The sequence below is a fragment of the Hyperolius riggenbachi genome, chromosome 7 (genome assembly GCF_040937935.1).
Source record: "Hyperolius riggenbachi isolate aHypRig1 chromosome 7, aHypRig1.pri, whole genome shotgun sequence".
Classification (NCBI taxonomy): Eukaryota; Metazoa; Chordata; class Amphibia; order Anura; family Hyperoliidae; genus Hyperolius; species Hyperolius riggenbachi.
In genome coordinates this window covers 227,576,575-227,602,113 of record NC_090652.1, presented here as the reverse complement: position 1 = coordinate 227,602,113, position 25,539 = coordinate 227,576,575, and the positions used below count along the sequence as shown (strand labels likewise).

The window sequence follows — 25,539 nt, the reverse complement described above, 5'->3', positions numbered from 1 at the left end:
TCTATACAGGATTCATATACAGACTGCCTGTACTGTTGACATGTTTCAGATATGGATCTTACTTTTCTAATGCACCTGAATCCGCCATCACCAAGTCAGAAGGTCATGCTATCAAAAACTCCAACCAGATTCCATAGTGCTCAGTCTTGCCTTGACCCTTTAGCGTGAAGGAATTCTGGCAAGTACTATCTCATCCTGACAGATTCCTAGCAGTAGAGACAGCACATGTATATAAGCAGCAGACAAGGAGTGTCCTGTTCCAAGAGCAGCATATAGCTTTCCTTTAAGACATCTTCCAGTAACACACAGTGTTGTGGACCATAGTGACTGAATTCTAAAAGTGGCACTTAGATCACTGTATGTAAATATTCACAGTCAGAAAATGGTTTACACAGTAGTGGGTATTATGTGTGCTGCCACTCACGCAAGACTGCATCTTCAACACTGCATAAAGCTACAGACCATGCGGTTATATTATTGCAAGATAAGCCAATAATTACCAGGCAATGGTACAGCAATCCTGAGGGGACAATCTTCAGTACAATGCAGATCTCCTGAATACTACTATCACATTTGTTTTATAATCTATTTTGTCTTTATGTGTCCGCCTGTCCTAGCTTTAGGGGAGGGCAGCTGTTTTGAATCAAAAATTACCCTTACAAGGCAATGAGCAAGAAGAGTTATACAGCGCACAGCAAGCAGAGTAAATGGAAAGCTAACCTAAGTCAGAGCAGGATTCCCTCACAGAAGTGCTTACCCATTGATGTTGTCCTTACAGGTGGATCTGGCCGTCCGTCCACATTCACTTGGGGTTCTACAGAGCTGTCTCCATTAGGAGTGTCAACTGAATCCAGTGCAATGCCATTTTTCTAGAGGGAGAAGATGAGAAGCTACATTAACGACAGGATGAACTAAATCTCTTCAGAATTCAATACCCCTACACAAGGGTAGTATTACAATGTACAGCTGTCCAGTGAAAACTAAAGTTATGACTTACAGAAAACAGGTAGTAATTACATTTCTTCTTTGTCAAGGTTTTTCTGTTTATTGATTATCCTCCAGGACCACAGACTATGCATGTTTTCTAAATCTCTATGTGAGGGCTAAAGGGGGAATTGCTGGAGCCGTTGAGCGGTAATAAGCAGCACAGCTGTGCAGCAGCCTGGGAGGGTGACCAGGTAAGCCTCATAATACATTATTAATATCTGTTGATTTAACATGACAATTCAGGAAGCTTTTATCCTCTACCCCCCCCCCCCCCCTTTTAATCTTAAGCACCGATGAAACTATGGTAATCTTGTGGCTGCTGACAAGATTTGACATCAGTATGTGGGCCGCTTGTCAGCTGGGTGGAGAGAGGGCAGCCTGTGAGAAAAGTCAGACTAGATTTACAATCTCAGCAATCCAGCCTCAGGCTGAACACAAAGAATTCATATACAACAGGGGGCTGTATATGAAATGTTTACATGGCAATAGCCAGAGTGGAACAGATACAAACACAAATGCTACAAAGCTGAAGAATTAAACAGAGAAGCATGCGAACCAAAACTAACACTGAACAGCTTTTTTTACCTTTAACTCTTCCCTCAAGCGGGCCACCTCTTCCCTGAGGGTATCGCGTTCACTGCGAATCGGCTCAAAAAACTCTTTTTGTCTTTCCAGAGCCTGCACTTCCCCAGATAAGAGAGGAGGGCACAGGCAGGAAAAGAGAAGGCAGCAGGAGAAAAATAAAAAGAAGCACAAGTGAATTGATAAGTAGGAAATAAGACAAGGGTACAGGGCTAAAGCACACAACACTCTGTAGCAGTAGCTTATGGCTAATCAGCTACAGCTAATATCCTATACAGCTACTTAGAAATGTTATGCACAGTAGCTGCATTGAAAATTCAGAGAGCGAGGCAGGTCTCCGCTACAGTCTTACTAATCACACAGATGTACAATCTACTGAGATTCATAGACTGCACAGCACTATCGTCTTATGGCTTTAAAGGGATCAGCTATCGATCAAGGCACAGCTCATATCTCTACACAAGCCAGAGGTTTCAGAAACTCAGTGTGCAAAGTTATACTAATTGTAAAGACTTTTAGAAGTATAGCATACTGTTTATGTGCAATAAACTTTCCTTAAACCACTAACGATTGGCTTTTTCATCAGGAGAGGCAACCCAACCACTGCTCCTTTTTCGTTCGTTTTTAATGTATTTTTATTGAGTGCCTCAAGCTACAAGTTAAAGGATACGCTATATTATTGCCAACATTATACAATGCAAAGTAAGAATGTACATACTGCAATTATTCTAGACTTGTAATATGTAACAATGGTTGGATGGATCCCCACTACAATGCAAAAATACCAAATACTACTATCTCCTGGCAGCAGCAAATGCTCACAATTTCACTATAGGGTTACGTACATATTTTGTGGCTTGACAGGTTCACTTTACATAGTGAACAAGAGCTGCCAATTATTGCACTTTGAATGTTGTGCAAATAGTATTACAAAACAGCAACCACTATTCTGATTATACCCTGTTGCACTGATTATACTGCAAGGGATTTGATAAAATGTGGGCTCTCTTATTCTAGGACTCCAAGGAGCTAATCTTCAGGGTTTCTGATATAATCAGCCGTTCGATACACTATAGCTTTGTAATGTGTCTAGCATCTGACAAATCAGACGGCGACAATCTAATAATAATCCTTACTATGGACTCATACCCCTATCTTTTTATCCTTCCACTCTATGGTCTCCTTGAGGTCAACGATCTCACGGTTGTCGCTTTCTTGTTTCTGTTGCAGTTGGCGGATCTCCTAATAGGCAGCAGTCAGACAGCAGGCAGAAGAGAATTAAAGGAAGAATCCAAGTAAAAGTAAACAGTGAAGATTAGATGAAGCAGAAGAAGAAATAAAACAAACAGCAAAAGTCGAGAAGAGCAAACTAACCACGAGATGCAAATACACGTGGCCATTTATACTAGAGAAATATACTATATTCCAGTCCAATTCAGCAGATATAGGATTCAGATATGCCCTTGAAGAGTAAAGACCAATCTTAGAAGGAAAATTGCAAAGTCTCACTAATCTTACCCTGTGCATTAAAGGATACAATATACAGATCTTTTCTTACCGTTAGGAGTGACTCCCTTTGCTCCAAAGCATCCTTCATCTCTGCCAGCTGGAATCGCAGGACATTCTGGTCATGTTTCTGTCGTTCACATTCCTGAAACGTACACAGTTACCATCAGACATGTTGAACTACTAATACTGTACCACCATCATCAGTATAAATGCTTTTAGCATGTGCCTAGCCACAGTCCATTTTCTAAATAAAAATTCAGATGAGTACAGTGATATTCTGTAGTTCTGTACAGCAGATTTATAGGTTGATTTCCCTTTTTGTCTAGAAAACCTTTGGGTCCTGTTCACAGAGGTCAGTTGCATTGAAGAATAATTCTGCATGTCAACTCACTGCCCATACAAGTCTATGGGGCCGTTCACAGTACTGCATTGAAACAGATCGCGTTGTTCTAACTCGCTGCATGCAGACTTTGTATTAAAGTCTATGGCCAGTCTCCATTGCAGTTTTCAGTCATTATAATGTGTGTCCTATGCAACTGACCACGGAGAACCCAGCCTTAACCACTTAATGTTTACAGAACAGTAGATCTACTCCCCTAAAAACTTCATCTAAGCCCCAGGGGAGTAGATATTTGTAACTGCCACAATTGCCGCTGTGCGCGCTCACATGTGCTCACGCACTCGTTCTTGCTGCTGCACGTTAGCCTGGAGATCAGTGAATGGGAACAAAATGACAAATAGTTACCTTAGGGACTGAATTTTTTCAATATGTATGTCAAGAGGGTATTTTGCTGTTATTTTTTTAAATTATGGGCTTGTAAATAGCGATGGATGCAAAACTGAAAACATGCACCTTTATTTCCAAATAAAATATTGGCGCCATACGTTGTGATAGGGACATCATTTAAATGGTGTAATAACCAGGAAAAATGGGCAAATAAAATACGTGGGTTTTAATTATGGTAGCATGTATTTTAAAACTATAATGGCTGAAAACTGAGAAATAATGTTTTTATTTTTTTTATTAATATTCCCATTAAAATGCATTTAGAAAAAAATAATTCTTAGCAAAAAGGTACTAACCAAAAAAAGCCTAATTGGTGGCAGAAAAAACAAGATACAGATAATTTTGTTGTGATTAGTGGTAAAGTTATTAGCAAATAATTGGGAGGAGCGCTGAAATGTGAAAATTGCTCTGGTCCATAAGGGGAAAATACACTCAGGGCTGAAGTGGTCAATGCTTTCAGTTTAGCCTCTACATGGCGCGCACAAATATAAATTTTGATTGGCCTTTTTTACAGCTTTCATGTAGTATGAGGGACAACCGAATTTGAATACCATTAACGGATTGTGTAGGTAAGTTATCATGCTACATGGAAGTAGTAAAATTAGACAATGAAAACTGGATGTGTGTATGCACCCCTAGGCCACTTTCACATGGGCACCCAGCTGTTCCTATACACCTGCCAGGTGTTCGCAAGTGCTTAGTACCACCAGTAGGGAGACATCCCTCCCAGAGACACAGCAGAGCTCTGCAGCAACAGCTCTCAGACATGACATGAGGCTTTTTTGTTGCAAGTTCAGATGTCCAGCAACAGACCTTAATGACTAACCTTATTTCGACACACTTTGTTCTTATGTGCATATAAAGCATAGTCATTCTACAATGCTTCTAATAAAAACTACGAGACGAGGTGTTGGGAGTTTGCTGCAGGAAAGCAGGTGTTAGGGCTCAGACATGCTATAAGCGCTTTTCTGAGCGCTTGTGATTGGAGGGAAGGGATGCGGGCGGGGACCGGCACTATGGAGGAGGCGGGGGAGCGGCGAGAGTGACACATCAAGAGGTAAACAGCCAGCTGCAACACGCTGTGTGTCGCTAGTTCGGCGTGTGAGAGCGCTGTGGGGGGAACTGTATAGCAACAGAGGCTGGACAGGATATGCAGACCCAGCCTCTGTGTGCTAATAGCGTTTTTAGAACCCACCTCAGGTTCTCTTTAAAGACTGAATAATTGGCTGCAATCTACCTTTCCTGCAGGACCTCTACACTAGCAGGTGCAAAGAGAGCGACCGAGATTGCCTGTGACCCTTCTCACTCTAACTTCTGCCTTTAGGAAGTTGGAATGAGTCAGTTGTAACAAAAACTCCCAGGCACAGGAACAGCTTCTTTCCTCAGGTGGTTGCCCTGCTTAATGCAGAACCACGTTAACTGTGAAACTGCTAGGACTCAAAAACAGTATTGCACAGAACTGGAACATGAATGCTTCATGCCATTTTTTAATTATTTTAATTCCTATACTGTCCTTGATCTGTAAGTATACATGCCGTCTATGCAATATAAAATTGTTGACGTTCGTTAAGCAACTGCCAAGTAAAATTCCTTGGAAGGGCCTGAGCCCTCTGACGCAGTTGTGTCCGCTTGTCAGTTACACATCAATGTTAAGTGCAAACTTATTTGGCCAAATAAAAATGATTGCTACTCTGAGAGGCTTATCACTACTACAGCAAGGAGTTTGTTTGCAGCAGTACTCTGTGGATATTTTTGACAACAGTGCTCCTAAGGAGTTCTGTTTGAGCAAATCAGTATTAGAAATCATTAGCTGACTGTAAATTGGAATTGAGAGATTTTTTTCATAACATTTAATGCACAATAGCCTTCAGTATTGGTGGCAATTTAATAAGGCAAGTGGGATTTCCCTCTACAAAAAAAGTTTAAGAATTTGAAAAATGTGCTTTGGACCCTTCGAAGTCAGTATCCCATTAATGACTGGGAACTATAAGTAAAGGTGGTCATCAATGATACAATTTGCCAAACAATCAGTTCTGAACGATTATTTGTATGAACAATCAAAGTGATCATTTGGGACGATCATTTCCGATCATTCATACGAAGGATTGCTCGTAAACGATCATTCGGTAAATTGTATCATTAGTGTGGCTACTTTAAGGGTTGTCATTTTCTGCTTTAAAATTCAATTTCCTATTTCTTTTTCCCCTATTTTAAAATTTCACAAACTTACATAATAGCATGTTCACAACTTTTCAGAACTTGCATATTATGTTCCATTCTCAAGCTAGCTTCTTGTCAATCTACATAAACTTCATGTGATTTTCAAGAATAAGAATAAAGCATTGAACATTTAAAGAGGAAGGTGCTGAGCCGGCGTATGGATTTTGCACTTGTGACATGCAGTGTGCGTTGTTATGGGGGGGATGGGGGGGGGGGTGATGTCACGCCCCCAAGAAGAAGAGCCGTGCATTCCATCAGAGATTTACAAAGTACACCTGATAGGAGAGCAATATGGAAACAATGGCTGCTGATCTCTTTCTGATGTGGCCGGCTGCATGGCTGAAGTCAAGATCCTCAAACTATGAGGATTCCCAAATCACTTGTCTAGAACATGTATACAGATTAGCAGTGTCAGGACACCACATTGATATAACAGGTAAGAGCCAGACACGTTACAGCCAACCAGGGTCAGTATTACCTCCTAAGAGTTACACCATTTGAAGTAAATGAGCAATGGCAGCCTCCATACTTCTCTTATAATAGGTGTACCGTTCTCCAGCTTCACAACTGTTCTAGTCCTGTCCGAGCTCATTTTACATGTGCAAAAGCCATTTTACTAAATGTCTAATAATTTTCAAATGATCTGGTCTGCATTCACTTCATTAGAAGATTCTATCAGCACAGAAGCCCAAGAGCTGCAGGCCGTTTTCTTCTTAAATAGCACTGTCTGCATTCCACCCACTCCAGTCTTAAAGGGGAACTGAAGAGAGAGGTATATGGAGGTTGTCATGTTTATTTCCTTTTAATCAATACCAGTTGCCTGGCAGCCCTGCTGGTCTATTTCTCTGCAGTAGTATCTGATTAAAACCAGAAACAAGCATGCAGCTAGTCTTGTCAGATCAGACTTATAAGTCTGAACCACTGAAACACCTGATCTGCTGCATGCTTGTTCAGGGGCTATGGCTAATAGTATTAGAGGCAGAGGATCAGCAGGGCTGCCAGGCAACTGGTATTGTCTAAAAGGAAATAAACATGGCAGCCTCCATATACCTCTCTCTTCAGTTCCCCTTTAAGCCTTGTACATGCGCACAGGGCCATGTCCCCCCCCCCCCCCAGCAAATGGTACTTGATCCTTTGGGTGACACCACAGGGCCCACACTGTACAGGTGAGTTGGAGTACAGGGTATAATCACATTCCTAAAAAATGAACAGTGAGCAAAAAAGGCTGGCACCACCCAAAGTAGAAAAGTAAAAATTAGCTCTTTATTGATCAGTCATTAAAATTGCTGTCAAAAATAGGCTCTAGCGGCATTTTTGACCATGCTGTCATTTTAATGACTGATCAATAAAGAGCTAATTTTTACTTTTCTACTTTGGGTGGTGCCAGTTTTTTTTGCTCACAATTTTTGAGGATTCTGAGGATACAGGAACCCAAGGCTTGGGCACACATTAGTTCCTTCCTATGGATGAGTGCTCCTCCAACTTCCATTTTTGATTTAAAAAATGAACAGAAAATTGTGGAAAATAATGCGGTCTTTGAGCAAATCGCTAGCGATTTGGATTGTAATTTGTGATTCCTAGTGGGTCCCAGCCCTTGTCATTTTCCTTGCCTTTTATGGTGAAAAAGCTAAAACCCCTGGATACCACAGTGTAAGCACACTAGATGGTTCTTGGCTGAGGCAGCTAGAATGGGGCATCTTTGTCATTAATTTAGTGCGAGTACTTTGGCCCCCGATCCCCCCCCCCCCAAAAAAAAAACCCCAGACATCAGGACTGTCATGGCCATGTGCACGCTGACCCCATTGTTCTCCTACTCACCATTCCAAATGCCCCATGGTCCCACCACTCACCTCCATAGCAATAGAACACATCGCTAGCCTATAGGCTAACAAAGCATCTGTACAAAACATGGCCCTGAACTACTGCCCAAAGGATAGTATCACAATCCTTGTGGGCATCATAAATTGTGCATGTGAACACACACCTTTATTTTAACCTACAAAAATTAGAACGCTCTACACTAAGTTTTATATGCCACCTCAATGGGCAACCTCTGCTCTGCACTCAACCTTCCTCTTCTCTACTAGAATTATTAAGTCACTGGGACAGATTTATTAACACTAGGGCAAGGAAAATTGGAGCAAAACTAGTGCCAAAGAGGAGCAGATGCCAAGTTCCATGGTTTTGATTGGTTGCTCTGACCTATGTCTCCTTTGACACCAGTTTTGCCATAGTTTTGCTTGCACTGGTTTTCAAAAATCTGACCGACAAGTATGAGGTAAGGTGTTCCGATTGCATTCTGTCTCCAGCTAATGCAGGACTATTTCAGCTCTGTGATTAAGAAACAAATGACATATCCATACAGCAAGTAGGAGGACGTAGCAGCGCTTCCCCAGACGTACTACATCTGACTGACTTACCAAGTGCATAGATGTGTACAGCCTAATTATAGGCAGAATACACAACTTGCATACAAATCAGATGCAAAAAAGTGGAGGATGTTGGTTTTCAAAAGCAGTTTGCGTGTGTAGTGTTCCTGTACTAGGATAGACTATTCCACCGTGTTGAGGGATCCTCATCCTCTTCCATGAGGATCACTCAGCGCGGTGGAAAACTATATTTGGAAGCCAACAGCCTCCATTTTGTTGCATCTGTTTTGTATGCAAGTTGTGTAACCTGCCTATAATTAGGCTCTGCACATTTATGCAGTTAGTCAGTCAGATGTAGAATGTCTAGAGAAGCGCTGCCACCTCCTCCTCGCTGTATAGAAATGTGCGTTTACTTATGGCTAGCTGCATCCATTTGCTATTTCAGTTTGCATTGCGTTTTAATCTGAGTCTAGGGTTTAGTGCATAGTTTGCATCGGTTTTGAATTCAAGGTGTGTATTTAGCCTCTAGGCCTCTTAGGAGCGCTGCCAATTTCTCCCTCTTCCTTAGACAACTGAGCAGAAAAACTAGCATTGAAACCAGGCACCTTTCATTTGTGTTAGCAATGGCAGCTCCCCGGTTCCATTGACCAGCACATGTAACCATTGGGTGAAATTCCTACACTTACTTTATGTTTTTCTTCATACTGACGCCGGGACTCTGCCAATTCCTCTTCCAGCTCTAACAGAACTTCTCGCAATGTATCCACCTGATACTGTAAGGAGGACTTCTCGTTGTCTAACTGGGCATTTGTTACCATAGACCTCTTATACTTCTCTTCTACCTCTGCAAGCGAGTCCTGAAAAACAATAAGAATCCATTAGAAATGGATAAATGAAAAATATTCAGAAAGAACTGTAGAATTTAAATAGCACACCATCAGCATAAAGTGTTATTTGCACACCTCAGGCATTTAGAGAAAAGGTTAAGCTCCAGCTGTCATGCCTGATCACAGCAAACTAGTAGGTACCTTCATTTCCTTCAGCCCTTGCATGTATCTGCCTTCTACATCCTCAATTTGCTCCTTTAACTCACTGATTTCCTGATACAGGGAGAGAGAGAATGCACAGGAATGAAGCCACAGCCAAACCAAAAGCATGAAAGAAAACAGAACACACACAAAGTGTTGCTTAGTGCAGCATTTGTACTGGATGATCTAGATCTGCATGCACCATTCCACTGGCAGAGAACTTTCAGATCTGGTAAGACAGCTGCGTTCAGCTGGACCAGGACTCAGTCAGCACAAATTACACCATTCAGACACTCCCTAAGAATACAAAACCTCAGAACAAAATGGGAGTTTATAGAGAGTTTTAAAATAAGTGAAACACCAAAAAATGTTATTTTCAAGAGTTAGCTGAATGTTTGATCCTGAAAAGATTTTTCCTTTTGGCAAAAATAAATAAATTGGAACAAATAAAATAAAAACCATAATTCGTTCACCCACAATTATGTTCTCCCCTATGTGTGGAATAAGGTCCGTACACACGCCGGACTGGAGGCAACGACGCGCTGGGTGGGCGTTCCAGCGACAGTCCGGCGTGTGTACAGTCTGTCGGCAGACTGATACGGCTGTTCCTGGCGGATCGCTCAGAAACAGCCAAATCAGTCTGCAGACAGATCGTACACACGCCAGACTGTCGCTGGAACGCCCACCCAGCGGGAGGCGACGACGGACCAGTCGTTGCCTCCAGTACGGCATGTGTACGGACCTCAAGTCTCCTCCAGGCACTCTGGTCTCTCTCCAAACATTCTAAAAACGCGTTGCTAAGTTAATTGGTTTATCCCCAAACTGGCCTTAGACTATGGTAGGGACAGAATACATGTTACGTGGTTTTGGATTATATTTTGAAGTTTCAATTATGTGTAGACATTGAAGTGCTGAAACAGCAGCCATGGGCTACTTCTGAACACTACTGAGAAAGTTCACCTTTACAAAAAGAACTCTGCATGCCCAGAGAAAACACACACTGGAGAACATACTTTGCAGAGATTGTGTCTGGCTCAAATTTTAAGCTGGCATCCCAGCACAGTAAGACTAGAGTGCTAACCACTATACCATCATCCTGTATCAGTGCCACTGTGTCTATCCTGTATTGGCAACTGGGCCCAGTACTCTTGTAGTAAACCCTGCTTCTTGATAAAAGAAAGCCATATGAATCTAAATGTCCCATTTTAACATGATCTACTACCTGTGTTAAAATTGGCAAAATGTTCAGATTCTGCATAAATCAAAAAACGGTTCCCCTGCTGCAATATTTGTTTCTTGCAACCTGCCAGCTCATCACTAATGACTAGACCCTACTCATACTATTCATATAACTTATGAGCTGATGGGCGGAAATGCGATAAGAGTTTCCCTTCCTTCTTGCAGGGGTCAGGTTTTGGGTTTGTGGCTGTCACAACTTGTAACTTGTGTGTCTTGTGAAAGAGGTATTGGAATATGACAGTTACAGGGCGTCACCCTTTTGTGAGAACCAGACCACACTCCTGTGAGGTGTGAGATCACACAGATGCTAAAAAGCAGAAGTGCCTCTTAAACCCAGATGTCTGAATCTCATTGGACAATACAGCTAAAGAAGCCTGCTGAGACTGGTAAGGAATGCAAGAGCAGACGTCTGAACAACCTAAAATCATTATTTTGTGGCAAGTTGGAAAACTGAAAAGACAGATGATTGTGAAAACACAGAAAAGAATATGAACAAACAGGTTCTAAAACAAGCACATTATGAAACAAGGAAGTGACAACAGCAAAGGAAGGTGGCTTTCATAATCCTTTGTATAAAGCTATGTACCTCCCTGTAAAATACAGACACTGGGAGATAGCAGGTAGTGTAAATCATATCTTTACACTTAAGCCACACTAAGCTTATTCTGTGCAATGCTCATTAAAGCATAACAAGATGTTTAACAAAAAACAAGAACAGAGTAATTTTTTTCATTTAGTATTTATATAGTGCTGACCTCTCTAGCAGCACTTTACAGAGTATAGTGTGGTCACTAACTGTCCTCAATAATCCCTACCATAGTCGTATGTCCACTGTAGTCTAGGGACAATTTAGTGGGGAAAATCTATAAAATGATCTGTAGGTTTTTAGGATGTAGCAGAATAGTTCCTCTGAATAGATAGTTATTGTACCAAACTCCGCATGTTGAAGCAGACACACACACACACGTGTGGAGTGCAGGAGAATTCCGTGCATGTTACACGTGTGCTGCAAGGGTGAAACCTCCTGTGATGCGTCTTGTTAACACTGACTTGTAAGATTTATATTTGATTCCCTGAAAGGTTAAAATGTTCACACTTCGGTTAGAAAGACTGGGAAACGGGAATTCCAGCAAGTTTTGCAACTACGTTCTTCTGCTAAACAAAAATACGGGGATTTCATACAATGGCTATCATTCATAAAGCATTCCCGCATGCGGAAATGCGTAATACCGCTGACTTTACCGACCACCGAGCAAGTTGTGTATTCATAAAGCCTCTTTCCGTATGCGGAGCTGACATTCCCGTGCAGAGTGACAATGTACCGCCTTGTGCAGTGTGGATACGCAGGTATCCAGAAAAAGTTGCAAAATGCTCATTCATAAACATTTCCGCATAGCGGTATGCGGAAGGGGATTACCGATCCCCTGGCTGTAGCGGGAAGCTTGCGGAGTCCATGTAAGTGAATGGGACGGACCTCCCACACAGCAGCAGAGAGAACACCGCATGGAGGGACTCGGCCAGCTTTTCTGTTTCCGCATGCCTACCGCCCGCCTGCCGACACCATTCTCCAGAAAACCTCCGCACTGCTACCGCCCCAGGCACAAAGTTTATGAATGACCACCCAGAAGGCACAACTACCGACGGCGGTATTCTCCCGCACGGGTTCCCCTTACCGACAGCCTGTTCATGAATGATAGCCAATGTGGGAACTCAACAATGGTCTGTCATAAGATGCTGGGTGGGACAAGTGCAATTCCTAACACTCCCTCATCAGTTCTCACGTGCAGTATTCATCCCCCTAACTTCTCATTGTTGTAACACATGGTGGTCCTCCCTTCCCACAGTCCCCACACACAAGAATATGGGCTCTGAAGCCAGTTTACCGAGCACTGATACATTGTTGCACACTGCACTACTTTGCACTCAAACTTCAGCCTATTTTAGGCAGGGAACACACTTGACTGTTTTCGTACGCGTTTTCTGCACAGAAAAACTGAGAACTTGTGTTAATCAATGGGCTATTTCACACTTAATGTGTTTTTTGCGCGCAGAAAAAAAACCTCACATTCTGCATCATGATTCTGCACATTTTGTCAGTTTTCTGTATCAATTACATTAGCTGCTGTGAAAAAAAGTGTGCGTTTTTCTGCATAGAAACACACTTGGTGTGCAGAAAACATACGCCGAAAAACGTGCGCAGAAAACTGTCAAGTGTGTTCCCTGCCTCAAGCAATGCTCACCCTACTTCTACAAGCCACATGAAGCAGAGACCATTATGCAGCCTGGCTGACCAGGAGAGAGGAATATATTTTAAAACAACAGAGTTGACCTTAGGTCTGCTCCAGCCAGAAGGAGCTTGCAATATCTGCACCAAAGCTCTATACACCTTAAAGGGGGTTAATAACATCCCCCTCCCCCAAAAAATTGCCTAAAAACAGTTATTGGCTTAAATATACTGGTATTTATAAACCCCTTTTTATCTAAAAATGCAAATAAACTTCCTATTTCAAATAAGAGAAGGACACTGAGCAGGAGGCAATTGAATCCCCCCTCCCTTTGAAGAGTTTACAGTGATGCAAGCCTTTTATCTAGGTGAATTTTACTGAGGGAGGGACAGTAATGTATAAAATAAGCAGTAAATTAATACAGGGGTTAAAAAGGCCTTCTGACAAGCCTAGCAGTAAATATCACAGGTCATGATGCTCCCAGTGGCTTTACAGCACAACCTAGTCCTTAGCCGTCTCCTTGTATTTTTTTTATTATACTTATCTAGTGGTTGCGCATAGCCCACCACTGTGGATGCCGAGTGTGGCAATATAGATTACTGTGATACTGTACCTATTGTGCCACCTCTCTCGTGGCCTCACTCAATGTGTGAATCAGGATATCAAGGGTGCTCAACGTACAAGAAACCCAAGGTGTGAGACCTATGGAAGTAGCCATATTTATTTCTATTTAAACAATACCAGTTGCCTGGCAGTCATGCAGATCTTTCTGGTCAGTAGGGTCTAAATCACACACCTGAAACAAGCATGCAGCTACTCTTATCAGATTTGTCATCTGATCCTCATGCTTGTTCAGGGTCTATGGCTTAAAGTATTGGAGGCAGAGGATCAGCAGGACAGCTAAGCACTGTGCATTATTTAAAAGGAAATAAATAGGTCAGCCTCCATTTCCCTTTCACACAGGGTTAAAAAGAATCCTGTTGATCACTGTAAACGGATGGTAAGGCTGCATAGTCTCCAGCCTTATCCACTCACACGTGCTCTCCACTGGGAGGTTTGCCAATATTACGCTGTTTACAACTTATTATGGCCTTTAGAACAATATTTCGCAGATACCTTAATTTCCCTGATAGAAGCCTCTGTATCTACAGATATTGAGGTGTCGCCACTGCCCCTTCGTGAAGATGTACCACCGAGGGAAGCAAGCGTTGCTGCAGACAAGCTTGATACAGGACGGCCACCCTGCAAAATGTAAAGAATCTAAATGATCTATATTAAAGTACACAGAATATTTTCAGCGCAGCCCAATTTAAACTACGGCTTACATTAGAGCTGTAGGCAGAAGTGTCCAGTCCTCAATGGCTGAAATCTTGCCAGTATTTGGGATGGACTTACCCAGCTTTGTTTACAAACTACACCTTACCCTACTCACTACTATCAGCCAATTAGAACCATACACAAACTGTGAGCATCCCAGCACTCAAGAACTGTAGCTGGACAACTCTGGTCTCAACATACTTCACAGTGTCACAAACAAAACCAGAAGACAAAATTGAGTTTTGAGATCCACTTTAAGTCAGTCAAATAAAAAAAATAAAAAAAACAACAACAATGAAGGTTTAAAATCAATACCTTTGTTTAATTAAAACACATCACCCACTTCTCTTCTAATGAGAGGACAATGTAGCCTGGAGAGCCAGCACAAAAACACTGTGCACTTCCTTACATTATGTTGTACAGCAGACAAGCTGAGCAAAGCACACATAAGGCAGGACAGGTGAAGAAGGAATAAAAGACCACAGAGAACCCAGGAGCTGGGCAGCCCAATTTACAGACCAAATGACTACAAATTATACAAATAGAAAAGTATTCTAAGGTTACAGGACCCTTGAAAGAGAAAAAAATATATATATTTTATGCTGAATACACACAATGCCGTTACCAGTCTGAACGATGGGAATCGGACAATTATTTCCATCATGTCTGATCTGCTTACTTTCGATAACGGGATTGATTTTCCAAAGTTATCATGGGAAAACTGATCCAGTTATTAATCGCGAGCAGTTTTGACATGTACACACAATTCAACTCCCTGTCAGATTACCAATTGATCGGACAGGAAATTGCATCGTCTGTACCCAACATAATGTAGGGAATATACGGCTTGATTTTGAGCCATTAAGATGGCTTGATCATTTCCGACATGTCCGATCTCCCGCCCAATTGTTTCACCGCTTGATTCCGGACTGAAGTGAATGGAAAAAGATGAGAAAAACTAGCGGAAGATAAGAGAATTGACTGCGGAATGGAGCGGCGAAACGATCAAGCGGAAGAATCGAACGGCAAAATTGAGACGTGTATACCCAACATTAGTCAAGCCCATTGTAGGTTAGATTACCTTCTAGTGACTCTCTTCATACTGCTCATTGTCCCTGGGGCCCATCTCTTTCCATATTCAGCTGGCCCCCTTAGTGGAATAGTCCAGAGGAAGTTCTATGCACAAGCAATGCAGAGCTGTGCATGTGCGAGTTCTGAACCATATACAGTATGCACAGCAAAAAAAAGAGCTAACGCAGGAAAGTAGTAGTAGTGGATGAGCACTTTATTTCACTGTGTATGTGGGGTATGTAACTGCACATGCACAGTTCAGAATCACTGCTCGGGTGAACATCCAGGAGGCTGTGAGGGGAAAGCAGTCTGGGAATGGGGGACCTCAATGACAAGCAGAATGAAGATGGTCAAGGGTGCTCTAATTTTTTTTTTTAAACTTTAGGCACACTCCAGGTGTGCTTTCAGAACGAGTATAATCTGTAGATTGGTCTGCAATGTTGCCACACACAAGGCTACTAAGGAGGCATATGCTTAGACAAAGGCAGTTACAGAGGGGTCTTTTCCTTAATATATGAACTTAATAACCATAGATCTCAAATGCTTCAAGAAGCAAGACAGACATGATTTTCCAAACCCCGGAATGTAGAAATTGTCCAAAGCATGCAGGTCTGGGCACAAGTTCATTACTACAGCACATAACTGATTTATAAGCTACACACTGACAGTAAAATATAAATGATCAGTCCTGATAGTTTCTGGTGACAGTCTGCTGTTGTCATGCACATCCTCCAACATCACCACTTCACCTTCAGTGGCCCAGTTGCGGGAAACCCTGAGCTGGCTGCAATCATTACCTCCGCCCTATGGCTCACAGCGGGATAACCCTTAGGCAGTGTTCACAGTGGGGGTTGCATTCTCGGATCACGACAGCGGTACCACACTTTACTCCCGAGTTGTGTCAAGTACAATGAAGTATACAGTCAATGAAAGGTATGCTTCACATCTACTGTTAACGCCTGCGATTGATTACCTGTAATGTACTGCATGCAGTGCGCTACCATACAGCAAGCCACTATATAGCAATGCACCTGCCGCACAGTGAAGGTCGCATAGGTGGTGGTGCATTGCAGTGCAACAAGCAGATTTACAAAGCATCCATTATGCAGCACCACTGTGAACGTGGCCGTGCTCATCCTACCACAAGTGATGGTCGATGAGATGTAAATATGTCTGAGTTAATGCAGTGTTATGCAAATTTTGCATGTGAATTTATGCAGCTTAAAAAAAAATAATTCGCCAAGCTGGAATCTGATAGGGCCATTTTTAAGTTGCAAAAATTTGCACAAACTCTTCCAAAATACTCAAGTCATGTGATGATAAACAGATAATTTGCATTCACCAGTAACACTGAGATTCCTCAGATTTTGGTCATGAATCTAACCCGAAGTTAAGCTCCCATTACATATTTTTCTCTTATGGAAGCTATTCCATTATCTGAAAATTGCTTTAGGAGATTACAAGGCAACTTTGAAACTGTTAACAAAGCACTTTGTACCTTTAAAGTCACAATCATTAAAAAAAAAAAAAAAAAAGAAAGCCAGGTCACACAGCATCTTCACTGGGACAAAAAGATTCTACAACGTGTTGGTGATGGATTTGCATGAAGAGAAATTATTTCAAACATTATTGCAATGCCTCAAACTCGGTTTCTGGGTGACTAGAGGTGGCAGCTAAAGTTTGGCCCTGGGGGTGTAACTAGATTTAATAGCCCCCCCCCCTGCAAAAATGATCGCAGGGGCCCCCTCGTTTCCCAAACCCATGCAGGTCACATGACTAGGAGCCAGCGAATGGCAGCAGGGAGTGTTCTGCTGTGAAGCAGCATCTGGAGGCAGAAAAAAATTACACACTTTCCTGCACATGTTTTTTGTGAACAAACAGGGATTTTTTTGGCTAATTGGCTGCACCTGCGGTTAGAGAGAGGGAGGAGGGGCAACCAAAGCCTCTGGTTCCCCCTGCGATGGCAGGGGTCGTAGGGGTGATTGTTATGCCCATGGTTGGCACCATTATCTTCTAGAGCAAGTCTATTGCTTTCGACTATTTGCAGTAACTTTAGTCAAGTTGTGATGTCTACAGGGAGTGCAGAATTAGGCAAATTAGTATTTTGACCACATTATCCTCTTTATGCATGTTGTCTTATTCCAAGCTGTATAGGCTCGAAAGCCTACTACCAATTAAGCATATTAGGTGATGTGCATCTCTGTAATGAGAAGGGGTGTGGTCTAATGACATCAACACCCTATATCAGGTGTGCATAATTAGGCAACTTCCTTTCCTTTGGCAAAATGGGTCAAAAGAAGGACTTGACAGACTCAGAAGTGTCAAAAATAGTGAGATATCTTGCAGAGGGATGCAGCACTCTTAAAATTGCAAAGCTTCTGAAGCGTGATCATCGAACAATCAAGCGTTTCATTCAAAATAGTCAACAGGGTCGCAAGAAGCGTGTGAAAAAACCAAGGCGCAAAATAACTGCCCATGAACTGAGAAAAGTCAAGCGTGCAGCTGCCAAGATGCCACTTGCCACCAGTTTGGCCATATTTCAGAGCTGCAACATCACTGGAGTGCCCAAAAGCACAAGGTGTGCAATACTCAGAGACATGGCCAAGGTAAGAAAAGCTGAAAGACGACCACCACTAAACAAGACACACAAGCTGAAATGTCAAGACTAGGCCAAGAAATATCTCAAGACTGATTTTTCTAAGGTTTTATGGACTGATGAAATGACAGTGAGTCTTGATGGGCCAGAAGGATGGGCCCGTGGCTGGATTGGTAAAGGGCAGAGAGCTCCAGTTCGACTCAGACGCCAGCAAGGTGGAGGTGGAGTACTGGTTTGGGCTGGTATCATCAAAGATGAGCTTGTGGGGCCTTTTCGGGTTGAGGATGGAGTCAAGCTCAACTCCCAGTCCTACTGCCAGTTTCTGGAAGACACCTTCTTCAAGCAGTGGTACAGGAAGAAGTCTGCATCCTTCAAGAAAAACATGATTTTCATGCAGGACAATGCTCCATAACACGCGTCCAAGTACTCCACAGCGTGGCTGGCAAGAAAGGGTATAAAAGAAGAAAAACTAATGACATGGCCTCCTTGTTCACCAGATCTGAACCCCATTGAGATCCTGTGGTCCATCATAAAATGTGAGATTTACAAGGAGGGAAAACAGTACACCTCTCTGAACAGTGTCTGGGAGGTTGTGGTTGCTGCTGCACGCAATGTTGATGGTGAACAGATCAAAACACTGACAGAATCCATGGATGGCAGTCTTTTGAGTGTCCTTGCAAAGAAAGGTGGCTATATTGGTCACTGATTTGTTTTTGTTTTGTTTTTGAATGTCAGAAATGTATATTTGTGAATGTTTAGATGTTATATTGGTTTCACTGGTAAAAATAAATAATTGAAATGGGTATATATTTGTTTTTTGTTAAGTTGCCTAATAATTATGCACAGTAATAGTCACCTGCACACACAGATATCCCCCTAAAATAGCTAAAACTAAAACAAACTAAAAACTACTTTCAAAAATATTCAGCTTTGATATTAATGAGTTTTTTGGGTTCATTGAGAACATGGTTGTTCAATAATAAAATTATTCCTCAAAAATACAACTGTCCTAATAATTCTGCACTCCCTGTAGTTACAGCATACAGAGACCATCCTCACTTACTTGTTGCTCCAACAAATTTGCCTTTAGAACATAGGCCTCAATTAACTAAGCTTATCTCCAGTCTTTAATAACATTTCTGAGCTGTTTCTAGAGTTATCACCATGGTGATGCGGCATGTAGTAGTCACTAAACAATTTACCTCAGGCAAACCTAAACTTTTTCACAGGCTGAGGGCTGGAGATGCAGAGCAGCTTGCCTGTGTAATGATCACAAGCGGAACATGGCCGCTCTCGTATCACATGAAGAAATAATCATATACTGTTGAAGCTGTTTGCAGCTAGATTTGCTGTGTTAACTATCTAAACTTTAGATAAGATATATAGATAAGTTACTTGTTATAGTTTTTCATCTCAGATCCGCTTTAATAAGGCAAGCCTCTTTATTGAATTAACACTGAAAATACAGATCGATGTGAAGTGGTAAGTTTTCTCTTGCCTTATCACCAGCATGATCTTAGTGAATTGAGGCCAATGTCACTAGTTTAAATAATGCCAATAACCAACAGCACTGCACATTGGCTGGAAGGGAAACATAATCAGTGTAAGACTGATCAGTTTTTAAAGGCGAGTACGAGAGGAATCGGTGCCAGGAAACTTGGGCGCAGGATACAGCCGGTATATGGCTTATCCTGCTGCTGCACAAGGTCAGGGCGACGTTAATTACTATTCCCCCTCCAGGTCCACGTGGATGGTGGGGAATGATGTAAATTTGGCTTCCAGCTATTGCTGGAAGGCGAATTACAGTGTTTTAAAAGTAAGCTTAGCTCCGTCTTCTGACGGCGCCAAAGTTACTCACTGTGCTGCTATAGCCGTAATTACCATTACGGCCTATGGTGGTGCCGGCTGCGCCCAAGTCTCCTGCGCTGGATTGCCAGTGTTCGTTTAAAGGCAATTGTTGATCCGGAAAGAAACACTGCAGACCCAAACTTGCTGTCTGTTCGGTGAAACAGACCAAACTGATCCTTTGAACATAGCGATGTGACCGTATCCTATTGATTAACAAAGGATCCGTTCACCTCAATTAGGGTCGTTCCGTTACTGTCTTCAGTTCCAGAATGGACCATTTTTAGTCCTATGTGAACTGGGCCTAATGCAGTTGTGTGCTATACGGTGTGATGCTGGTTGTACAATACACGGGTACTGAGGGGCTGCTGTGACCCATCAAAATGCAGCAGACAGAATTTTTTTTCTGGCAAGAAGCATCATACTGCAGCAGAGGCAAATAAGCAGGTTGATAATTGGGATTTCTCGCACCCCGGCATTTGGCTGCTACATTAGAAAAGTTAGGAAAAAATAAAATTGCTTACCTTTTCACCAAAGTCTTTGTCTGATCTCTCTTCAACCTATTGTTATGAAACAAACACAAAGTTAGCCTCTATAGGAACAGATTGGACCTGGGGGAAGTTGAACTGCACAGATGACGTTCATCAATTGTTCTGCAATGAATCACTTTCATTACAAATAAAACTTGTTAGTCACCCTTTAGCAAGATACAAGGATTACATGCACACAATGTCACTATGCCAAACTTCTGCACGTAAATGTGTGAGGCTGATTTCACACTAGAAAGGACTGCCTTCAGTCTATCCCACAGACAAATATTAGCTACAGATCATACAGATGTCCTGGCACCTTAGACTTTGCCCTCTAGGAATCTACAAACCCCCAATGAACCACACCAGCTGTCACTTCTCCCATACTTCCCTTGCCCATCATAGGTAGCTACAGGTGCCCCTTAGTATTAGGTAGCCAGACGTACTCTCAATATTAAGTAGCTAGAATTGCCCCCCTCCCTCCCAGGTATAAGTAACTAAAGGAACCTCAATATTAAGTATCTAGAGGTGTCCCCACGTATACGCTAGAGAGGGAGATCTCGTCAGTGGAATGCCGAGAGCAGGTTGAGTAATCTCTCATTTACTATCTTATCAAGACTCTGCATCGGAAGGAGGGAGGGAGGCACCCGGGGAGGGGAGTGAGCCACCTTTCCATCATCAGGCACCTATAGGCATGTGCCTAATGGTAAATCCAGCCCTGCGGAGATCAGCACCAACGCATTTGTGAACGCAAAAAAAAAAAAAAAAACACATACGAAGATAAATAAACACTCCTTCAAGCCTATGAGCATTTCAGTGCATGCTTTTCACTCTTCTCTTTTCATAACTAGGGTTATACAGGTGGCAGCCATTACTTCTGTAGGAGGTTTTAGATCATGAGTGTGTTTGTCATCAGCTACCCTCCCTCACAGGGGTGTCGTCTATGTGAAATCTCACAAGCTGAGATCGCCTCCCCTGTGACATCATCAGTAGCAGCCGGTGTTTTGTTTTTTATCTCCTCTACCAGTCTGCCAGATTTTGTCCCGGCAATATGAAAGAAAGGGAGGGGTTCCTCCAATAAATGTAAAATATTTTATATTTGTCACCATGCAGCTGAAAAAAGGCTGCCATTTATTATTAAGAGTTAGAAAATAGATTTTATTTCTGAAATCTTGTATTTTTAATTTGGGTCCACTTTAACTGAATATGCAAGCGGCCATGTTTACCCCCTATACAATATACAGGTGCTACTTCCTGCTTTCATGGAAATTACAATTTGGGATTAGTCACAAATGAGAGAGAATTAAACAGGCTAAACTCTCTAAAAACATACATACAGGATGCATTTCTCTGTTTTCCTTCAGTCCTGTGCAAGAGTTCAGGTCCACTTTAAATGTGGAATTCATATTTACTGTGGCAGAAAGCTGTACTCCGTAGTCACTAAAAATACTGCATTAATTTGATCTAAAGCTCTTGAAATTCACAAATTAGTATAGAAAGTTTAATAGTTCCAGTACACACCACAAACACAGCTAGATCCGTAGTAAGGAAAGTCAATGAACGGCATGCTGGAGCACTCGGCACTCATAAGAAAACTCACTCTGCTCATGGCAGATAGGGACCCATCATCTAAATGGCTCAGTGAAGGGACACTGGCACTGTTGGACCCACGTCGGAACATAGATGAGCCAGTGGGCTCCGAGGACTGCAGAATAAGGCAATTTGCAGGGATTACACAAAGCAAAGAAGCTCCCTACATAAAACATATATATTCCCCCACACTAGTATATTGCTGGATGCTAGTATGCTGAAACATTCCTCCTCTTGATCTCTGTCTCTGAGACAACATCTACCTACAAACTGCACGTCACAAATCAAATAAGGAAAAAAAAAAATTCTTACAGAAAATGTTAAATACAGGTATTATAAAGCAGATAAATCTATGCTGGTCTATAATTGGTTTGCTGGTTGCATGACCAGTTCTCTTTTGTGCTCTGTGTAGCCAACAGATGGCCCCTGCATTTGCTTCAGGCCTCAAATGGGGCGGGGTTTTCATACAGCTTCATACTATTGCCTGTCTGAAGCGGTTGAGCTCTGGCTCATAATGAACCACCCACCACTTTCCAGACTCTTCTCAGCTCTCAATAAGCTTTGCAATTCAACTTCACTAAGCTTAAAGAGGAACTCCAGTGAAAATAATGTAATAAAAAAAGTGCTTCATTTTTACCATAATTATGTATAAATGATTTAGTCAGTGTTTGCTCATTGTAAAATCTTTCCTCTCCCAGATTCACATTCTGACATGTATTACATGGTGACATTGTTACTGTGGGCAGATTATGGAGCTGTTTCTAGCTGGTCTGGCTTTAACAGACAGCTATTTCCTGTCTGAACATTGTTACATTGTGACAGTTTGCCCAGAGTACCGTACGGTACCAGAGCCTCTTGTGGGAGGGGTTTCAGCACAAAATCAGCCATACAGCGCCCCCTGATGGTCTGTTTGTGAAAATCATTATTTTTCTCATGTAAAAGTGGGTATCAGCTACTGATTGGGATAAAGTTCAATTCTTGGTCGGAGTTTCTCTTTAAGAGGGCTGTAGGACATAAAGCCATTACATATACCCGGCGGTGAGGACCAAGTGGGAAATCAAAATAAATGAATACTTTTATCAGGGAAGTCAAAGAAGACAATTTTAACAGTAGATGTACATTCCATACTTGAAGTACCGTTTCTGCCTGCTCTGAAGTTTAAGTGCTGGTTCACACTTGGGCGCTTTTAGAGCTTTGCTGATTGCCGGTGATTAGCAAAGCGCTGCTGCTAAGGTATCAATATGGGATCATTCTCACAGCAGCGCTTGCGATTTGCAAAAATTGCAAACGCACTGCAAGCAGCACTTTGAGGGTGACTGCGATTTGATTCTCATTCTATTAAACAGGAATCACAACGCAGATCGTGGCAAAATTGCAACGCGAAATTGCGGCATTGGCACATCACTATTGTTGATAAAACTGTTTCCTGACTAGCCTGTACTCCCATACCCCACAGGTTTGTTAAAGTGCTTATGAGATTTACATAGGAATCAAGAGAGCAGAGGAAGGGGAGAGGGAACACTTCTGAAGCAGAGAAAACAAAATGACAATCACATTTTTCAAACTGGGATCAACACACACTATCTTATCTAGGGCTAGTTCACATGGACACTAAACCACCTCCGCGGGGCTTGTCGTTTGAAGGATACCCGGGGTGACAAGTGACATGATGAGATAGACATGTGTATGTACAGTGCCTAGCACACAAATAACTATGCTGTGTTCCTTTTTTTCTTTCTCTGCCTGAAAGAGTTAAACATCAGGTATTAAAGTGGCAGTTCCTGTCTGGGTCAGACTACAGTGTTACCCTCACTGATAAGAAATTACAACTATAAAACACTTAGCAGAAAATGGCTTCTGACAGCAGGAAAGAGATAAACAGGGTCAATAGTTCATAGATTTTAGCTCTGGCATGTGTCATTGAGCAACAACAACAAAACAGTAAAAACTTGAAGAGGATTTAAATATAAAACTGTGGAGTATCTTAAAAAGTCATTTTTAGGAGAAGGAAGATAGTTACAATGGTTTATTTCATTTGTTTATTTTCACCTCGGGTGTCCTTAAAGTGTTGCTCATTCAAATGAATTGGCAGCGCCAGTTCAGTCATTTATGCAAATGCCGTGTTTTGATCCCTATTTTCCCTGTAATTTAAAGGGGAACCTGTTGCTTTCGGGATCGTTTACAGCCTTAATTCCCTGCAGGGGTGAAAAATGCTGATCGCCACTCCCAACTGCTTTTCTGTACAATTGCAGAAAAGCATTTGAGGGAGACACAGGGCAGCGGTTGCAGGCTGAATCTAACCTTACTGCACACATGTAGGCACAGAGTAACAACTTATACTGAACATATTAGAGAAGAAGCCTAAAAATGAACAATCCCAGCATATTGCTTTTACACCAACACCTTAGCATGGTTATAAATTATTTTTCCATTTTAATTTGCAGCCAGTTAGGATTTTCCTAATCATCACTGCAAGCCCAAATTGCATTTCTTATGACGAAATACCGATATTGACTCCATCCAAAAAACGTCCTTTTTTTCCTACAAGAGTAATTCGCTACACAGAACAGGAGCCCTTATTTTTCTCCCCCAATAGTAATCACCAGTTGACTTGACATTCCCATCTGTCAGCCTGTTAACATTTAACAGGAGGTTTCTCTTATGCATAAAATGTTTGTACTTCTCGGACAGCATACCTTTCTTGCTTTAGTGGCCCTGCCAGGTCTAGTCCTTGTGGATAGCATAGACTTGATATACACCACAAGAACAAATTGACCAGCACTGGCCGTTTCTTAAAAAAGCAGGTTGTTCATTCACCAAAAATATGAACAAAATATCACCCAAACATCCAGAAAACTTCCAAAATGTAACTATACCTCAGTTGTAGTAATAGCATTGCTATCACTTGACAAACAGCGGTTGATCCATTTGAAACGGCGACTGTCCGTTGTGTGGGCAGATTGGGCTGCAATGGAGGCGTAACCTATGTCTGAGGGGACCTTCATCTATCTGTATGCAGCAACGAGCTATTACTACAACTGAGCTATAGTTACGTTCTGGAAGTTTTCTGGATGTCATGGCGAGGTTTTGTTTACATTTTTGGTGAATAAACAACCTGCTTTTTTAAGAAACTGACAGTGCTGGTCAATTTTGTCTTGTGGTCTTATGCATAAAATAAAATGTAAGCAAACTGAGAAATATCCTGAAAGGGCCGCTTCTTCATCAACTAAAATGGAGTTTTGCTTGAAAAGTGTGTTTTTTGCATCTGGGAAATGTAAATTCCAGCAGTTAATCTTCCACTTTTGACCCACTATAATCAACACAAAGAACCCTCATAAAAGTACTACGTCTTGGAAGCAGTGAACATGCATGTATTGCAGAGTACATACTGTAAAACTGTACTTTGTATTGGTTGACTAGAGTAAAATTGCAGTCGGTTTGTCAAGGCCTGTGTAATGATTAGTTCACATAGGCAGCTCAGATGAGCGTTTGCAATGTATGGTTATTGCGTGTGTTTTAGCAACTGTTGATAGAATGCTACTTTGTTGCAACACATGCAACTTTCTGTAGGCATCCACATGAATGATTTGGTCATTGGTTGGCAAGCTCTGATAAACTGCAGTTAATTATTTAACAGCTCGGAT

At 42.0% G+C, this 25,539-nt stretch overlaps 1 protein-coding gene across 24 annotated transcripts in view; it reads right to left on the bottom strand.

The window, feature by feature from the left end:
* The window catches only part of LRRFIP1 (LRR binding FLII interacting protein 1), a 217,465-nt gene that overhangs the window by 40,096 nt on the left and 151,830 nt on the right, over window positions 1-25,539 (bottom strand). For 11 of the 24 annotated variants that reach the window (XM_068245365.1, XM_068245340.1, XM_068245345.1 and 8 more), the window contains 9 exons: window positions 21,906-22,010; window positions 20,300-20,335; window positions 14,063-14,188; window positions 9,483-9,554; window positions 9,141-9,311; window positions 3,128-3,220; window positions 2,719-2,811; window positions 1,573-1,665; window positions 758-869 (listed from right to left, as the gene is read on the bottom strand). In XM_068245365.1, coding sequence (XP_068101466.1) covers window positions 758-869; window positions 1,573-1,665; window positions 2,719-2,811; window positions 3,128-3,220; window positions 9,141-9,311; window positions 9,483-9,554; window positions 14,063-14,188; window positions 20,300-20,335; window positions 21,906-22,010 — 901 coding nt within the window. The remainder of the gene's footprint in view (window positions 1-757; window positions 870-1,572; window positions 1,666-2,718; window positions 2,812-3,127; window positions 3,221-9,140; window positions 9,312-9,482; window positions 9,555-14,062; window positions 14,189-20,299; window positions 20,336-21,905; window positions 22,011-25,539) is intronic. The other 13 variants (XM_068245347.1, XM_068245359.1, XM_068245360.1 and 10 more) reach the window with 8 other exon arrangements.